Source organism: Notolepis coatsorum (genome assembly GCF_963971535.1).
Source record: "Notolepis coatsorum genome assembly, chromosome: 19".
Taxonomy (NCBI): Eukaryota; Metazoa; Chordata; class Actinopteri; order Aulopiformes; family Paralepididae; genus Notolepis; species Notolepis coatsorum.
In genome coordinates this window covers 21,098,797-21,119,527 of record NC_140183.1, presented here as the reverse complement: position 1 = coordinate 21,119,527, position 20,731 = coordinate 21,098,797, and the positions used below count along the sequence as shown (strand labels likewise).

General features: G+C 45.0%; 1 protein-coding gene across 1 annotated transcript in view; it reads right to left on the bottom strand.

The window, feature by feature from the left end:
* Positions 1-20,468, bottom strand: part of klhl32 (kelch-like family member 32) — a gene marked incomplete at its 3' end in the record, with an annotated part of 94,465 nt that extends 73,997 nt beyond the window's left edge. Inside the window, exons 1-2 of the mRNA XM_084336313.1 lie at positions 20,366-20,468; positions 8,037-8,217 (exon numbers count right to left, since the gene is read on the bottom strand). Coding sequence (XP_084192439.1) covers positions 8,037-8,217; positions 20,366-20,388 — 204 coding nt within the window. The 5' untranslated portion in view covers positions 20,389-20,468. The remainder of the gene's footprint in view (positions 1-8,036; positions 8,218-20,365) is intronic.
* Positions 20,469-20,731: the final 263 nt, after the last annotated feature.

Here is a 20,731-nt window from a genome sequence, read left to right as displayed (position 1 = left end):
TGGCTCTTACTAATAAACACTGTTAGGACTGTCTGGCTCTTACTAATAAACACTGTTAGGACTGTCTGGCTCTTAATAATAAACACTGTTAGGACTGTCTGACTCTTAATAATAAACACTGTTAGGACTGTCTGACTCTTAATAATAAACACTGTTAGGACTATCTGGCTCTTAATAATAAACACTGTAAGGACTATCTGGCTCTTACTAATAAACACTGTTAGGACTGTCTGGCTCTTACTAATAAACACTGTTAGGACTGTCTGACTCTTAATAATAAACATTGTTAGGACTGTCTGACTCTTAATAATAAACACTGTTAGGACTGTCTGACTCTTAATAATAAACACTGTTAGGACTGTCTGACTCTTAATAATAAACACTGTAAGGACTGTCTGACTCTTACTAATAAACACTGTTAGGACTGTCTGACTCTTAATAATAAACACTGTTAGGACTATCTGGCTCTTAATAATAAACACTGTTAGGACTGTCTGACTCTTAATAATAAACACTGTTAGGACTGTCTGACTCTTAATAATAAACACTGTAAGGACTGTCTGGCTCTTACTAATAAACACTGTTAGGACTGTCTGGCTCTTACTAATAAACACTGTTAGGACTATCTGGCTCTTAATAATAAACACTGTTAGGACTGTCTGACTCTTAATAATAAACACTGTTAGGACTGTCTGACTCTTAATAATAAACACTGTTAGGACTGTCTGGCTCTTACTAATAAACACTGTTAGGACTATCTGGCTCTTACTAATAAACACTGTTAGGACTATCTGACTCTTAATAATAAACACTGTTAGGACTGTCTGACTCTTAATAATAAACACTGTTAGGACTGTCTGGCTCTTACTAATAAACACTGTTAGGACTATCTGGCTCTTAATAATAAACACTGTTAGGACTGTCTGACTCTTAATAATAAACACTGTTAGGACTGTCTGGCTCTTAATAATAAACATTGTTAGGACTGTCTGACTCTTAATAATAAACACTGTAAGGACTGTCTGACTCTTAATAATAAACACTGTTAGGACTGTCTGACTCTTAATAATAAACACTGTTAGGACTATCTGGCTCTTAATAATAAACATTGTTAGGACTGTCTGACTCTTAATAATAAACACTGTAAGGACTGTCTGACTCTTAATAATAAACACTGTTAGGACTGTCTGACTCTTAATAATAAACACTGTTAGGACTATCTGGCTCTTAATAATAAACACTGTTAGGACTGTCTGACTCTTAATAATAAACACTGTTAGGAGTGTCTGACTCTTAATAATAAACACTGTAAGGACTGTCTGGCTCTTACTAATAAACACTGTTAGGACTGTCTGGCTCTTACTAATAAACACTGTTAGGACTATCTGGCTCTTAATAATAAACACTGTTAGGACTGTCTGACTCTTAATAATAAACACTGTTAGGACTGTCTGACTCTTAATAATAAACACTGTTAGGACTGTCTGGCTCTTACTAATAAACACTGTTAGGACTATCTGGCTCTTACTAATAAACACTGTTAGGACTATCTGACTCTTAATAATAAACACTGTTAGGACTGTCTGACTCTTAATAATAAACACTGTTAGGACTGTCTGGCTCTTACTAATAAACACTGTTAGGACTATCTGGCTCTTAATAATAAACACTGTTAGGACTGTCTGACTCTTAATAATAAACACTGTTAGGACTGTCTGGCTCTTAATAATAAACATTGTTAGGACTGTCTGACTCTTAATAATAAACACTGTAAGGACTGTCTGACTCTTAATAATAAACACTGTTAGGACTGTCTGACTCTTAATAATAAACACTGTTAGGACTATCTGGCTCTTAATAATAAACATTGTTAGGACTGTCTGACTCTTAATAATAAACACTGTAAGGACTGTCTGACTCTTAATAATAAACACTGTTAGGACTGTCTGACTCTTAATAATAAACATTGTTAGGACTGTCTGACTCTTAATAATAAACACTGTAAGGACTGTCTGACTCTTAATAATAAACACTGTTAGGAGTGTCTGACTCTTAATAATAAACACTGTTAGGACTGTCTGGCTCTTACTAATAAACACTGTTAGGACTATCTGGCTCTTAATAATAAACACTGTTAGGACTGTCTGACTCTTAATAATAAACACTGTAAGGACTGTCTGACTCTTAATAATAAACACTGTTAGGACTGTCTGACTCTTAACACATTCCCTACCACGGTTATATCCATCAATGTAGGCTCACTGCCACCACTCTAAGCCTATGGAGATGTTCACCTTCTTTGCAGGGCTATAACTTTTTAAATTGTATTGCTAAATTGACATTACTATGGCCCATTCAACATCGATTATCTATCGTTCAGGATGTAGGAACGTTATACTTTTTCATTCATAGATTCTTCCAAAAATACCTTCTAGAATATAAGTATGTTTTTATCGTTTTCTGCAGTAATTCATAGAACGTGAGTTATAGGCATAAACGCATATATAGATTATCAACTGCCGTTTATTCCCGATACACGCTATATAAAAAAATTCAACTGTATATGATCCTATACGTTATGATTCATCATGCGCGGATGAAAGGGGGGGGGGTCGTTTATAATTCCGTGATCGTCAGTAAATGCTTTATGTAGTATGGGTGATATATTGATCAGATCGGTTTGCAGTGAAAAGAATAAACAATCAAGCTGAAAGTAACGTTAGTGTCCTCTTACCGTGCGCCAATGAGACTGGCGGTGAAAGATCCCAGGTATAGGACTTCGATCGCCTAGGTCCATTTCCGGTTTGTATGTCGCAATAAACGCCGAAATCATATCGATTATTACGTTTATAAAGCGATCGATATGTACTATTGTGTCTGTCGGGAGCCTTGCGACAATATCTGACGGCCGGATGAATTTAATGGACGCACAGCAGCAATATCCTGTTTACCAGTGTAACTCGCCCGACCATCCACCAGGCGGCGGTATTGAGCCGTCAATTTTTTTAGCCATAGGGTCCAGCTGCAGCGCCGGAGGTGTATATATGAATTATAAATGCCATGGCGAAAAAATGAAATATTGATCTCAATATCGATGTACAGCGTGGTTTGGCAGACAACGCATGGCCGGCAATAACGCTGTACAACGTGATTGGCGGGGAATGTGTTAATAATAAACACTGTAAGGACTGTCTGACTCTTACTAATAAACACTGTAAGGACTGTCTGACTCTTAATAATAAACACTGTTAGGACTGTCTGACTCTTAATAATAAACACTGTTAGGATTGTCTGACTCTTAATAATAAACATTGTTAGGACTGTCTGACTCTTAATAATAAACACTGTTAGGATTGTCTGACTCTTAATAATAAACACTGTTAGGACTGTCTGACTCTTAATAATAAACACTGTAAGGACTGTCTGACTCTTACTAATAAACTCTGTAAGGACTGTCTGACTCTTAATAATAAACACTGTTAGGACTGTCTGACTCTTAATAATAAACACTGTTAGGATTGTCTGACTCTTAATAATAAACACTGTTAGGACTGTCTGACTCTTAATAATAAACACTGTTAGGACTGTCTGACTCTTAATAATAAACACTGTTAGGACTGTCTGACTCTTAATAATAAACACTGTAAGGACTGTCTGACTCTTACTAATAAACTCTGTAAGGACTGTCTGACTCTTAATAATAAACACTGTTAGGACTGTCTGACTCTTAATAATAAACACTGTTAGGAGTGTCTGACTCTTAATAATAAACACTGTTAGGACTGTCTGACTCTTAACACTTTCAGCGCCACGCCTGGTTTTCCGTTTTACCGCTTGAATGCCACCATCGGCGCCAATGTTAACGTTAATATCGCCTAATCTATGTTTTAAATTATGGCTATGTGTCTAATCTGCCCATCGCATTATCAAAGACTATTTTCCAGTCAGTGCTGTGAAGGCAGATTGTTTTTTTATCGCGTCGTTGCCGTTTCAGAGCAGTTAGAAAAGCCCCCATTTTGATATAAAAAACAGCTCATTCTGGAGCATTCTATGAAAATCGTCTTTTAGTGGAATATTCCACAACGTTGATATTCGTCGGCCTTTTTATGAATCGTTTTCAAATAAACGCTAGATGATCAATATTATACGTGCACGCACGCACATTACGGCCGCGCACTGATAATCGCTCCGTTGATTTCCTCACAGACTTTTACAGTGAAACCGAAAGAAGACATTTCACAAAACAGCTTATAACTTCATCAAACTTACTCTGATTATCCTACCACTGATAACATAGAGTCCTTACCTGACATCAGATGGTATCCAACTGGTATATTCCAATTCCTGATCACCATTCGAAAAAATCGATACGTGTATGGATCCAACGCGATACAGTAGAACTCCATGATCCGCGGGGATCTGAGGCTCCAGAATGAACTCTAGTAACCCCGGCTGGATCAGTGAACTGGAAAATGTGGAGTACCGGATTTTTTTCCCCATTCATTTTCATTGAGTCCATTCCAAAATCACTTATGTCATCTGGGAGACGACAGGGGGCGCTTTTTTCCACAGTGATCGCCGGCGCCCCTCGGCTATACTCGGGTAGGCTCGGGTGATGCAATAATTTTTCAGATCGCAAAAAAATAATAATAATAATAATTCCGAGAAATCTCGTGAGTGGCATGCAACCACCTATAAAAAAAAACGAGAAATCTCGTGAGTGGCACTGAAAGTGTTAATAATAAACATTGTTAGGACTGTCTGACTCTTAATAATAAACACTGTTAGGACTGTCTGACTTTTTTTTTTTTTTTATCCACTTTTTCTCCCATTTTTCTATATTTTCTCCCATCCCAATTTCGTATCATCCAATTCAACCCTCCCCTGTCACGAACGCTGTTTCTTGCCTCCCACAAGCCGGCTGCAATGTGGACTAAGTCATACATAGCACAAGTCCCCTCCGGTACTTGAGGTAACAGCAGTCGCATCTTTTCACCTGCGCAGCTCGATCTCTCAGTGTCGAGGAGTAACGCGTGGGAGGCTCACGCTGCCCCCGACACTTCCTGATTCTACTGCGCAGGCGCACCAACCGACTTGTAGGAGTCGCTTGTTCACAACGTTCGATCCCCACCCTTCAGTTTTCCCTCCCCGTAATACGGCCAATGTGTATTACTGCGGACGACCAGCCAAACTGAAAAACAATGTGGAGAGCTGGATTCGAACACGCGAATCCTAGCGTCTCCACACTGGTGGCGAGTGCCTTGCCCACTACACCACCTAGCCGCCCAGGACTGTCTGACTTTTAATAATAAACACTGTAAGGACTGTCTGACTCTTAATAATAAATACGGCCTCTGGTGCAGTTTCTTATGACCATGTATACTGTCATCACTATTACTACTGTCTGGTTGAATCCTGCCACTGACTACTGTTCACTACTACTACTACTACTACTACTGTATTATCACTATCATCATTATTACTTTGCTTACTTTGTTCTATATTTTATGCTCTATTATTATTATTATTATTATTATTATTATTATTATTATTATTATTATTATTGTTATTATTATTATTATTATTATTATTATTATTATTATTATTATTATTATTATTATTATTATTATTACCTATCCTACCTGTACCCTCCCCCCCCCCCCCCCCCCAGACCATGCTGCTATGACACCTGAATTTCCACAAGCGGATTAATAAAGGAACGCTTGACTTGCCTCATTCAACCTCACTGGCCTACAGACCTTTTGAAACGTGACAACAGAAACATTCAAAATTGGCCCAAGTTTCCTTCCTGTTGCAGTGTTTGCTGATACATTAGCTGGCCAAATGGTTGCCCTAGCAACACAATTCCATTGAAAAGGTTTTCTTGTCAGATATTGATATAGTTATATAGCTACAGTATATAGTGATGTGTTATACTGTGAATCCCTCTTTTGGCAGAGTCTGAGGTGTGGCCAGCAGTAGAAGCCCCTCCCCCCTCTATCAACACTCACAAATATTATAATAACATGTACAAGGTGTATAAACTGTATATGGTATATATAAACTACATGGTATATATAAACTGTACATGGTATATATAAACTACATGGTATATATAAACTGTACATGGTATATATAAACTGTACATGGTATATATAAACTGTATATGGTATATATAAACAACATGGTATATATAAACTGTACATGGTATATATAAACTGTACATGGTATATATAAACTGTATATGGTATATATAAACTACATGGTATATATAAACGACATGTTATATATAAACTGTACATGGTATATGTAAACTGTACATGGTATATATAAACTGTACATGGTATATATAAACGACATTGTATATATAAACTACATAGTATATATAAACTGTACATGGTATATATAAACTGTACATGGTATATGTAAACTGTACATGGTATATATAAACTGTACATGGTATATGTAAACTGTACATGGTATATGTAAACTGTACATGGTATATATAAACTGTGCATGGTATATATAAACTGTACATGGTATATATAAACTACATGGTATATATAAACTGTACATGGTATATATAAACTATACATGGTATATGTAAACTATACATGGTATATGTAAACTGTACATGGTATATATAAACTGTACATGGTATATGTAAACTGTACATGGTATATATAAACTGTACATGGTATATATAAACTATACATGGTATATATAAACTGTATATGGTATATATAAACTGTACATGGTATATATAAACTGCACATGGTATATATAAACTATACATGGTATATATAAACTACATGGTATATAAACTATACATGGTATATATAAACTATACATGGTATATATAAACTGTACATGGTATATATAAACTACATGGTATATAAACTATACATGGTATATATAAACTACATGGTATATATAAACTATACATGGTATATATAAACTGTACATGGTATATATAAACTGTACATGGTATATGTAAACTGTACATGGTATATATAAACTACATGGTATATAAACTATACATGGTATATATAAACTGTACATGGTATATATAAACTGTACATGGTATATATAAACTACATGGTATATAAACTATACATGGTATATATAAACTGTACATGGTATATATAAACTGTACATGGTATATGTAAACTGTACATGATATATATAAACTGTACATGGTATATATAAACTGTACATGGTATATATAAACTGTACATGGTATATATAAACTGTACATGGTATATATAAACTGTACATGGTATACTACATGGTATATATAAACTACATGGTATATATAAACTGTACATGGTATATATAAACTGTACATGGTATATATAAACTGTACATGGTATATATAAACTATACATGGTATATATAAACTGTACATGGTATATATAAACTATACATGGTATATATAAACGACATGGTATATAAACTATACATGGTATATATAAACTGTACATGGTATATATAAACTACATGGTATATAAACTATACATGGTATATATAAACTGTACATGGTATATATAAACTGTACATGGTATATATAAACTGTACATGGTATATATAAACTGTACATGGTATATAAACTATACATGGTATATATAAACTGCACATGGTATATAAACTATACATGGTATATATAAACTATACATGGTATATATAAACTGTACATGGTATATATAAACTGTACATGGTATATATAAACTGTACATGGTATATATAAACTGTACATGGTATATGTAAACTGTACATGGTATATATAAACTGTACATGGTATATGTAAACTGCACATGGTATATATAAACTGTACATGGTATATGTAAACTGTACATGGTATATGTAAACTGTACATGGTATATGTAAACTGTACATGGTATTGGTATATGTAAACTGTACATGGTATATATAAACTGTACATGGTATATATAAACTGTACATGGTATATGTAAACTGTACATGGTATATATAAACTGTACATGGTATATATAAACTGTACATGGTCTCAGACCTACCCGGAAGTAGTCGCTGCATGCGGCCAGGACGGCTTTGTGGGCGTAGAACTTCTGGTCCCCGGCGACCAGGGTGACATCACAGAGGAGGCCTTCCTTCCTCTGCTGGTTCAGGGCTGATAGGACAGAGTCCTGGTGGGACTTTGACTGGCAGAGCCTCTGTCCTGTCAGCATCTCCCGACCGCTGCACACACACAGGAGAAGGGGACAAGATACTGTACGTTAGCAACTCTGGGTAGGGGCGGGACAATACGAGTAGCTCACACTACGATACCGTGATGATATCTGGCCCCTCCATAACGATAATATCACGGTACACGATATCTGCGATAACTGATACATTGCAAGATATTTCATCTACGATACGTCACGATATCTGTGTAACTGAATAAGAAAAAATACCCATAAAAAGGCAAAAAGCAGTGGCGGCTACGTGGCGTAGTGGGCAAGGCGCTCGCCACAAAATGCTGGAGACGCTGGGCTCGTCAGTTCGAGCCCAGCGCTCCACATTGCTTTCAGTTTAGCTGGTCGTCCGTACTAATACACATTGGCCGTATTAGGGGGTGGGAAACTGATGGGTGGGGATCGGGCGTTGTCGACAGCGACTCCTACAGGTCGGTTGGTGCGCCTGCGCAGTAGAATCAGGAAGTGTCGGGGGCAGCGTGAGCCTCCCACGCGTTACTCCTCGCCACTGAGAGATCGAGCTGCGCAGGTGAAAAGATGCGACTGCTGTTACCTCAAGTACCGGAGGGGACTTGTGCTATGTATGACTTAGTCCACATTGCAGCCGGCTTGTGGGAGGCAAGAAACAGCGTTCGTGACAGGGGAGGGTTGAATTGAAAGATACGAAATGGGAGAAAAAGTGGATAAAAGTGGTGGTGTCGTTGTCCAGCAGGGGGCGCTCTGTCCTCTGGACCTGGTGGTGTCATTGTCCAGCAGGGGGCGCTCTGTCCTCTGGACCTGGTGGTGTTGTTGTCCAGCAGGGGGCGCTCTGTCCTCTGGACCTGGTGGTGTCGTTGTCCAGCAGGGAGCACTCTGTCCTCTGGAGTGGACCTGGTGGTGTCGTTGTCCAGCAGGGGGCGCTCTGTCCTCTGGACCTGGTGGTGTCGTTGTCCAGCAGGGGGCGCTCTGTCCTCTGGACCTGGTGGTGTCGTTGTCCAGCAGGGGGCGCTCTGTCCTCTGGACCTGGTGGTGTCGTTGTCCAGCAGGGGGCGCTCTGTCCTCTGGACCTGGTGGTGTCGTTGTCCAGCAGGGGGCGCTCTGTCCTCTGGACCTGGTGGTGTCGTTGTCCAGCAGGGGGCGCTCTGTCCTCTGGACCTGGTGGTGTCGTTGTCCAGCAGGGGGCGCTCTGTCCTCTGGACCTGGCAGTAACAATGCCCCTGTTACGGTGATAGCGACACCTTACAGTCGCGAGTTCTGTCCTTCGGATGAGACGGTAAACCGAGGTCCCGACTAAATTCAGTTGTTAAAGAACCCAGGGCGTCTATCGTCCCCTGATGTTCCTGTTGTAAAGAGGAGGGGGTCCCCTGATGTTCCTGTTGTAAAGAGGAGGGGGTCCCCTGATGTTCCTGTTGTAAAGAGGAGGGGGTCCCCTGATGTTCCTGTTGTAAAGAGGAGGGGGTCCCCTGATGTTCCTGTTGTAAAGAGGGGGGGGGGGGGGTCCCCTGACGTTCCTGTTGTAGAGAGGAGGGGGTCCCCTGATGTTCCTGTTGTAAAGAGGAGGGGGTCCCCTGATGTTCCTGTTGTAAAGAGGAGGGGGTCCCCTGATGTTCCTGTTGTAAAGAGGAGGGGGTCCCCTGATGTTCCTGTTGTCAAGAGGAGGGGGTCCCCTGATGTTCCTGTTGTAAAGAGGAGGGGGTCCCCTGACGTTCCTGTTGTAAAGAGGAGGGGGTCCCCTGACGTTCCTGTTGTAAAGAGGGGGGGGTCCCATGACGTTCCTGTTGTAAAGAGGGGGGGGTCCCCTGATGTTCCTGTTGTAAAGAGGAGGGGGTCCCCTGACGTTCCTGTTGTAAAGAGGAGGGGGTCCCCTGATGTTCCTGTTGTAAAGAGGGGGGGGTCCCCTGACGTTCCTGTTGTAAAGAGGAGGGGGTCCCATGACGTTCCTGTTGTAAAGAGGAGGGGGTCCCCTGACGTTCCTGTTGTAAAGAGGGGGGGGGGGGGTCCCCTGACGTTCCTGTTGTAGAGAGGAGGGGGTCCCCTGACGTTCCTGTTGTCAAGAGGAGGGGGTCCCCTGACGTTCCTGTTGTAAAGAGGAGGGGGTCCCCTGACGTTCCTGTTGTAAAGAGGAGGGGGTCCCCTGACGTTCCTGGCCAAATTCCCAACCAGGTCCCTGACATCAAGGCCACCTAAGCATCCCTCCCCCTTAATTGGCTGATCTTCTGTCTGCTGAGCCGTTCAGCCATTGTGTGCCTGGTGCCACTGTATGGCAGCCATTGTGTGCCTGGTGCCACTGTATGGCAGCCATTGAGCCTGCATAGCCCAATGTTCGGTGCTACACAGTGGTGGTGGAGGAGACCATTTCCGTCCTGCATTGTAAAGCGCTTTGAGTGTCTAAGAAAGCACTTTATAAATGCAATGATTTATTCATTCATTCATTTATTATTATGGCAAATAAACTGCTTCATCCTGATGTGATGACTTGCTGATTGTGTGGTTGACTAATTGACTGACAGTATCTGCTGGCTGGTGTAGTGAAGGACTGCTGACGGACTGATTGACAGACTGACAGTATCTGCAGCAGTTTGACTCCCAGTCTCTCTCTCTCTCTCTCTCTCTCTCTCTCTCTCTCTCTCTCTCTCTCTCTCTCTCTCTCTCTCTCTCTGTGTGGCGGTCAGCCCGGCCAGAGAGAGAGACAGAACTGGCTCTGACCGAACTGAAATAACAAGATTAAGAAGAGAGAGAGAGAGAGGGGGAGGGGGAGACATGAGGATGGGGTGTGTAGAAGAGATAGAAAAGGGGATTCTGGGATATGGAGAACGAAGAGAGTAAACAAGAGGATGGAGGGAGGGAGGGAGAGAGACGGAGAGAGGAGGGGGAATGGGGAGAGAGAGAGAGGAGAGGGAGTGAAGGAGTAAGTGTGAAAGATATAGAAAAAAGAGAGTGAGAGAGGGAGGGGGTAGAGGAAGAAAGAACGGGAGCGAGGGAGAGATGGAGGGAGAGAAGGAGAGAGGGAGAGGGAGGGAAGAGAGGGGGAGGGAGGGGGTTGAGAGAGAAAGAGGAGGGAATAGAGGTAGGTGGAGGGAGATGGAGCAGAATATACATAAAAATGGATCTAGAGAGAGAGAGGGGGGGGGGAGTAAAGGCTTATTTTATGCTAGAGCACTCACCACTTCAGAACTGTCACCCATAAGAAATAAGAGTGTCACTCAACGTTTATCATTTATGCTTTGGTGAAGGTTTCTGTCGTCTCTATGGTAACAAAACAATTATTATTTATCTGCTCTGCTAAATGTTGCTCTGTCCTCCATGAATAAACATGTTAGCTACAGATACAACATTTCCTCTGTCTCCTCCATGTATAAACATGTTACTTTAGCTACAGATAAAACATTTCTTCTGTCTCCTGCATGTATAAACATGTTAGCTACAGATAAATACCTTTCCTCTGTCCTCCATGTATACACATGTTAGCTATAGATAAAACATTTCCTCTGTCTCCTCCATGTATAAACATGTTAGCTAGAGATAGAACCTTTCCTCTGTCCTCCATGTATAAACAATGTTAGCTACAGATAAAACCGTTCCTCTGTCTCCTGCATGTATAAACATGTTACTTTAGCTACAGATAAAACATTTCTTCTGTCTCCTGCATGTATAAACATGTTAGCTACAGATACAACATTTTCTCTGCCCTCCATGTATAAACATGTGCCTACAGATAAAACCGTTCCTCTGTCTTTTCCATGTATAAACATATTAGCTACAACTAAAATATTTCCTCTGTCCTCCTGTTATAACCACAGTCTCACCTCTCTCGCACCTGCCTGGTTGCAGGCATCCATGCCCTTATATGGGCAGCTTCCTGTCCCTTCTTCCACATGCTGTCTCCATAGATCAACCTACACACCTGGGGCTCATCAGATCATCACCAGACCTGGATATGAGACCTGCGTTCCTGCCACTCCTCGTCCGAGTGTTGCTACACCTACCTTGGTACGAGGTCTAAAACCTATTGCTTACTCTGTTTCTATCCCTACCTTGTCCTAACCCTGTTTCCCTGTGTGTAGGATCACACGACGATCGTTACGACGGAGACGTCACCAAATGTTGCACTTTTCTTTTCCAGTGCTCTCTAGTTTTTGGTCTCTGAGTGATGAATCTAAAATCGCTTACTTGTCGGGCCTGCTTAAAGGAGAAGCGTTGGCATGGGCAACAGCGCTCCACAAGAACGATTCTCCTCTCCGTTCTTCTTTTGTCGATTACATCGCCGAGCTGCGAAACGTTTTTGATCACCCCCTCTGTGGCCTGGATTGTTCAGCCGGCCTGTTAGCCGTCCATCAGGGCAACCGCAGTGTTAGCGAATACTTATTGAATTCCGTATCCTGGCTGCCGGTGGAACGACGTCGCGTTAAAAGACTTATTCCGTCAGGGCCTCAATGACGTTCTCAAAGACGGGTTCTGCTACCAAAGTAACACGAACTCCTTGGACGAGCTAATTAACCTAGCCAGGAGCATGGACACGTGCCTTCATGAACGTCGCCGTGAGAGGGCTAGCGTTAGCCGCTCCCCGGTATCCGAATCACCTCGTTCTTCTTCCTTCATGCACGCCGCTCGTTTCGGTCCAGAACGTTATTCCCTCCGTGCTGCCCTGCTCTCTTCCCCATCCTCTTCAGCCCTCGAGCCAATGGACCTTGGTCGGGCTCGCCTCTCCCTCGACGAGCGGCGTACTTCCGTCAGCCCGGTCACTTCCGGGATTCATGCTCTCTACGCCCCCCAAACGGAGGGGCTCGTCTGTGATTCTGGGCCATTTTTTTGGCCAAAATCCCCCCCCCCAGTTCCCGTCATAACATGCAATTTGATGCCACTCTGAGTTGGAGTGACCAGTCGCTTTCCCTGATTCCGGTGCAGACGAAAACTTCATAGATGCCAGCCTAGTCTCCTGAGCCCGAATTGGTACCGACTCGCTAGCTGTTCCCCTCAATGCCAACGGTCTGAATGGGAAACTGCTTGCGCATGTTACTCGCCGCACCAAGCCGCTCCGTCTATTACTTTCGGGTAATCACAGTGAAATTATCCAGTTCCACATCATCCATTCCCCCCATACACCTATAGTTCTCAGTCAGCCCTGGTTAAAGCTACACAACCCCGTCATTAACTGGCCTACTGGTTCAGTCACTGGTTGGAGCGCCCACTGTCACGCCACCTGCCTGCAGTCTGCTCATCCTCCACTAGAGGTTGCCGATTCTCACGTTACTAATGAACCTGTTGACCTCTCCACTATTCCACCTGTTTATCATGATTTGGAGGCTGTTTTTAGTAAACAACATGCCCTCTCCCTGCCACACTATCGTTTGTACGACTGTGCCATTGACCTGCTCCCAGGTGCCCCACTCCCCTCTAGTCGTCTGTTCAATCTCTCGAGTACGGAGAGAGAGTCCATGGAGAAATATATCCACAAGTCCCTAACCATGGACATTATCACCCCCTCCTCCTCTCCTGTTGGCGCTGTCTTCTTTTTTGTTTCTAGAAAGGATGGTTCACTTCACCCCTGTATTGACTACCGTGGCCTCAATAACATCACAGTCAAGAACAAGTACCCCCTGCCGTTGATAAATTCTGCTTTTGAACCCCTGCAAGGTGCCACCATTTTCACGAAGCTAGACCTCAGGAATGCCTATCACCTGGTCCGTATCCGGGAGGGCGATGAGTGGAAGACAGCCTTCAAGACGCCTCTCGGTCACTTTGAGTACAAGGTAATGCCTTTCGGGTTAACCAACGCCCCTGCTGTCTTCCAGGCTCTTGTCAATGACGTTCTCTGTGATGTCCTGAACCACTCTGTTTTTGTTTATTTGGATGACATCCTTATTTTTTCCCGCTCTGTTGACGAGCACGTCCAGCATGTCCGCCAGGTCCTCCAATGCCTGCTGGAGAACAAATTGTTCATCAAGGCTGAGAAGTGTGAGTTCCACGTCCCCTCCATCGGGCAGGCAGATCCGGGAGGACCCTGAGAAGATCAAGGCAGTGGTGGACTGGCCCAGGCCCTCCAATGTCAAGCAGCTCCAGCGCTTCCTGGGGTTTGCACATTTTTACCGGCGTTTCATCAGGGACTACAGCCAGGTCGCCGCGCCCCTCACCCAACTCACGTCGCCCTCCGTGCCCTTCTCCTGGTCCGCTAAGGTGGAGTCCGCCTTCTCGGAGCTGCGTAGGCGCTTCACCTCCGCACCCATCCTCGTCCAGCCGGACATGTCCCGCCAGTTTGTGGTGGAGGTGGACGCCTCCAATACCGGGGTGGGAGCGGTCCTCTCCCAGCGCTCCGCCCTCGACCAGAAACTACACCCCTGCACCTTCCTCTCTCGCCGCCTGTCCCCGACAGAGGTCAATTATGACAATGGGAACCGAGAGCTCTTGGCGGTCAAGCTGGCCTTGGAGAAGTGGAGGCACTGGCTGGAGGGTTCCGAGATCTCCTTCCTCGCGTGGACAGACCACAAGAACCTCGCCTACATCCAGACGGCCAAGCGCCTGAACTCCCGCCAGGCCCGGTGGGCGCTGTTCTTCGGTCGTTTCAACTTCTCCTTGACCTACAGGCCCGGCTCCAAGAATGTCAAGCCAGATGCCCTTTCCCGTCAGTTTGTCCCCGAAGGGGGCCCTCTTTCCCCCGACACCATCCTTCCTTCCACCTGCTTGGTGGCTTCCGCCACCTGGGAGATCCAGTCCGTCGTCAGGGAGGCCCAACGCACCCAGCCTGACCCAGGTAACGGCCCTCCTAACCGGCTTTTTGTCCCCGACCTTGTCCGCTCCCAGGTGCTCCAGTGGATCCACACCTCATCATCCTGGGATCGATCAAACCCTGTCCCTGCTAAAGCGGCATTTCTGGTGGCCGTCCATGAGGGAGGACACCCGCGCCTTTGTCCTTGCCTGCACTGTCTGTGCTCGTGGGAAGTCCTCTCACTGATCTCCTGCTGGGCTACTCCGTCCACTACCAGTTCCAGGACGACCATGGTCACATGCTGCTCTGGACACTGGCCTGCCTCCCTCACACGGTAACACTGTCAAAGGCTGTTCACTTTGTTGCTCTCCCCAAATTTCCCTCTTCTTCAGAGACCGCGGATCTGATGGTGCTCCATGTTTTCCGCCTTCATGGGATCCCGGTGGACACCATCTCCGACAGAGGCCCTCAATTCATCTCCCAGGTCTGGAAGGCCTTATGCCGAGCCCTGGGGGCCACAGTCAGCCTCTCGTACCACCCGCAGACCAATGGCCAGTCTGAGCGGGCCAATCAAGACCTGGGGGCAGCCCTCCGCTGTGTCACAGCCCGGAACCCCTCCGCCTGGAGTGTCCACCTGCCGTGGATCGAGTACGCCCACAACTCCCTGTCCTCTGTTGCCACAGGTCAGTCCCCCTTCGAGTCTTCTCTGGGCTATCAGCTCCCACTGTTCCCAACACTGGAAGAGGAGATTTCTGTTCCCTCGGTTCAGGCCCACCTCCGCCGCTGCAGGAGGATATGGGGGGACACCAGGGCCGCGCTGCTCCGCTCCGCTGACCAGAATCGCCGCTTTGCAGACCGCCACAGGACCCCAGCTCCTGACTACCAATCATGGTTTGGCTCTCGTCTCAAGACCTTCCACTCAAGTCCGTTTCCCGAAAACTCTCACTCCGTTTTGTTGGTTCGTATGAGATTCTGTCAGTCATTAATCCCTCAGTCATCAGACTCAAGCTTCCGTCCCATATGCGTATTCACCCTTCGTTCCATGTGTCACAGTTGAAGCCGGTGGCCTCCAGTCCTCTGTCCCCTCCAGCTCCGGAAACCTCCTCCTCCTCAGATCATCGACGAACATCCCGCCTACACCGTCCGGCGGTTGCTGGATGTGCGCCGTCGCGGCCGTGGATTCCAGTACCTGGTGGACTGGGAGGGCTACGGTCCGGAGGAGTGCAGCTGGATCTCCCGCCAGCTGATGCTGGATCCTACCCTCATCCGGGACTTCCACCGAGTCAATCCTGGCAAGCCTGGAGGGTCGCCAGGAGGTGCCCGTAGAGGGGGGGGGTCCTGTTACAACCACAGCCAGGGCCTCTCTCTCACCTGCCTGGTTGCAGGCCTCCATGCCCTTATATGGGCAGCTTCCTGTCCCTTCTTCCACACGCTGTCTCCATAGATCAACCTACACACCTGAGGCTCATCAGATCATCACCAGACCTGGATATGAGACCTGCGTTCCTGCCACTCCTCGTCCGAGTGTTGCTACACCTACCTTGGTACGAGGACTAAAACCTATTGCTTACTCTGTCTCTATCCCTACCTTGTCCTAACCCTGTTTCCCTGTGTGTAGGATCACACACCGCCCGGTCTACGCTCCATCCCGAGACACCACCAGCCAGGACGTTTCCTGGGGATCACAAGGAGTGACCCTGCTCTCACCTGTCGCACATTCTCGCCATTTTACCTTGTCAGCTTGGTACCTTATAATTACCATCCTAAACTGCCTCATTCTCCTCTCCCCTTGTGTTCTGCTCTTGGGTTCAAGATTTGACACTACCCTAACACCTCCATGTATAAACATGTTAGCTACAGATACCTTTTCTCTGTCCTCCATGTATAAACCTGTTAGCTACAGATACAACCTTTTCTCTGTCCTCCATGTATAAACCTGTTAGCTACAGATACAACCTTTTCTCTGTCCTCCATGTATAAACATGTTAGCTACAGATAAAACCTTTCACCTGTCCTCCATGTATAAACATGTTAGTTACAGATAAAACATTTCCTCTGTCTCCTCCATGTATAAACAAAGTTAGCTACAGATAAAACCGTTCCTCTGTCTCCTGCATGTATAAACATGTTACTGTAGCTACAGATGAAACTGTTCCTCTGTCCTGGTTTGTGTGTCTTGGTAGGTATGGGGCTACTGGTATGATAGGCTACTGGTATGGTAGGTTACTGGTATGGGGCTACTGGTATGATAGGCTACTGGTATGGTAAGTTACTGGTATGGGGCTACTGGTATGGTAGGTTACTGGTATGGTAGGCTACTGGTATGGTAGGTTACTGGTATGGGGCTACTGGTATGGTAGGATACTGGTATGGTAAGATACTGGTATGGTAGGATACTGGTATGGTAGGTTATTGGTATGGTAGGATACTGGTATGGTAGGATACTGGTTTCTTCTTTCTCCATGAGAAAGTTGTTATCAAACCATACACTGTGCTCTCACTGCTCCAAAAACGATTTGGCAACAAAAACAAACAAACAAACAAACAAACAAAAACACATGCTCCACAAAGCCTAGTTGAGAAACTACTCCCAAGTTGACCATGGGTATTTTCAGCATGTGTGTGTGGTGTGTGTGTGTGTGTGTGTGTGTGTGTGTGTGTGTGTGTGTGTGTGTGTGTGTGTGTGTGTGTGTGTGTGTGTGTGTGTGTGTGTGTGTGTGTGTGTGTGTGTGTGTGTGTGTGTGTGTGTGTGTGTGTGTGTGTGTGTGTGTGTGTGTGTGTGTGTGTGTGTGTGTGTGTGTGTGTGTGTGTGTGTGTGTGTGTGTGTGTGTGTGTGACATGCTGATAATGACCAGAGGCTGTGTATCTCTCAAGAACTGTGTTCTCTACAGCAGTCATACTAAAGAGAGCTCGTCCATTTACGGCCACACAGCCATCCAGACACAAAGAGACACAGACAGATAGAAAGTAGGGATGTCCGATATTATCGGCCTACCGATATTATCGGCCGATATCGGCATTAAAACGTGATATCGGAAAATATCGGTATCGGTTTTCAATTTGCTTTTTCTTTTTTTATTTTTACATTTCTATAACCTTTATTTACCCAGGCAAGCAAGTAAGAACAAATTCTGATTTTATTTATTGTCAAAAGTATGCATAATGTTGTGTTAATTCCACAACAAGAGATATGTAATGTTAATTACCTGAAATTATTCCATTTTTATTGGGGGGGGAAACCCTGCATATATCGGTATCGGTTGATATCGGTATCGGAAATTAAGAGTTGGACAATATCGGTATATCGGTATCGGTAAAAAAGCCAATATCGAGCAACCCTAATAGAAAGTGATAGCTAGTCAGTCAGACACGTTCAAATAAATAGAAAAAGATAGCCAGACAGAAATATATAAAGTGATGTACAGACAGGCATGTAGGCAGACAAGCAAACAGACAGACAAGCAAACAGACAGACAGACAGACAGACAGACAGACAGACAGACAGACAGACAGACAGACAGACAGACAGACAGACAGACAGACAGACAGACAGACAGACAGACAGACAGACAGACAGACAGACAGACAGACAGACAGACATACATACATACATACATACATACATACATACATACATACATACATACATACATACATACATACATACATACATACATACATACATACATACATACATACATACATACATACATACATACATACATACATACATACATACATACATACATACATACATACATACATACATACATACATACATACATACATACATACATGCATGCATGTGAAAGAGGTATATCGTTCTCCATGGATACAAGTTTCTGCCACTGCATATCAAAGTGTTCTCCTCACTAGAGGATGAGGTGGCTGGACCCTGATCTGTCTCCTCACTAGAGGATGAGGTGGCTGGACCCTGATCTGTCTCCTCACTAGAGGATGAGGGGGCTGGACCCTGATCTGTCTCCTCACTAGAGGATGAGGTGGCTGGACCCTGATCTGTCTCCTCACTAGAGGATGAGGTGGCTGGACCCCGATCTGTCTCCTCACTAGAGGATGAGGGGGCTGGACCCTGATCTGTCTCCTCACTAGAGGATGAGGGGGCTGGACCCTGATCTGTCTCCTCACTAGAGGATGAGGTGGCTGGACCCTGATCTGTCTCCTCACTAGAGGATGAGGGGGCTGGACCCTGATCTGTCTCCTCACTAGAGGATGAGGTGGCTGGACCCTGATCTGTCTCCTCACTAGAGGATGAGGTGGCTGGACCCCGATCTGTCTCCTCACTAGAGGATGAGGTGGCTGGACCCTGATCTGTCTCCTCACTAGAGGATGAGGGGGCTGGACCCTGATCTGTCTCCTCACTAGAGGATGAGGTGGCTGGACCCTGATCTGTCTCCTCACTAGAGGATGAGGTGGCTGGACCCTGATCTGTCTCCTCACTAGAGGATGAGGTGGCTGGACCCTGATCTGTCTCCTCACTAGAGGATGAGGTGGCCCTGCTGGACTCAAAAGACGTCATACTGAATATGTATTTGAAATGAATTCAAATAAAATACTTGTTGTTGACCGGTCTGAAAAATATTGCAGCATCCAGGGCCTGCTGTCAGCCTGTGAGAAGCATCTCATCCAAAAGGGCCTGTAGTTTGCTGTGTTAACCCTTTCACTACCACACTACCAAAGGGTTAACCCTTTCACTGCGACAATACAGAAGGTTAACCGTCTGTAGTGTGGTAGTGAAAGGTTAACCGTCTGTAGTGTGGTAGTGAAAGGTTAACCGTCTGTAGTGTGGTAGTGAAAGGTTAACCTTCTGTAGTGTGGTAGTGAAAGGGTTAACCGTCTGTAGTGTGGTAGTGAAAGGTTAACCGTCTGTAGTGTGGTAGTGAAAGCGTTAACCTTCTGTAGTGTGGTAGTGAAAGGTTAACCGTCTGTAGTGTGGTAGTGAAAGGTTAACCGTCTGTAGTGTGGTAGTGAAAGCGTTAACCTTCTGTAGTGTGGTAGTGAAAGGTTAACCGTCTGTAGTGTGGTAGTGAAAGCGTTAACCTTCTGTAGTGTGGTAGTGAAAGGTTAACCGTCTGTAGTGTGGTAGTGAAAGGTTAACCGTCTGTAGTGTGGTAGTGAAAGGTTAACCTTCTGTAGTGTGGTAGTGAAAGGGTTAACCGTCTGTAGTGTGGTAGTGAAAGGTTAACCGTCTGTAGTGTGGTATTGAAAGGGTTAACCGTCTGTAGTGTGGTAGTGAAAGGTTAACCGTCTGTAGTGTGGTAGTGAAAGGGTTAACTGCAGACAAATAGACAGATGGCTCGATGGATCGACCACTTGCATAATCCCCGCCAAGAATCAAAAGGTTTATTATAGATCCATGCTGTGAATGGATTGACCAGGTCAACCAGGTGAACCTACCTGAGACAGGGTTCAGGTGGACCTACCTGAGACAGGGTTCAGGTGAACCTACCTGAGACAGGGTTCAGAAGGCATGCCCCTGAAGAAGGGGGGAGGCGGAGAGGGAGGTAGAGGAGGAAGAGGAGGAGGAGGAGGGGCGGTGCTGTGGGGCTCCTGGGTGCTGCAGTGTCCTCACTGGCCACACGCATCAGCCTGATGAGAGAGAACAGCCTGTCAGGTTGAGTAAACCCACCGGTCTGACCCGGTCCATGCCAGGCTGGCCCCTGTGCAACGGGTGCAGTAAACACTATTGTGTGTCTGTCAGGCCTAATAAGAGGGAGTTGGTTTCCCCTCCTCACGGACGTGCCCGTGCCAAGTTCGATTTATACGGCTACCCTGCATTTGTAGACGTGAGGTGCAGGGTGCGATGGCTTCTGGC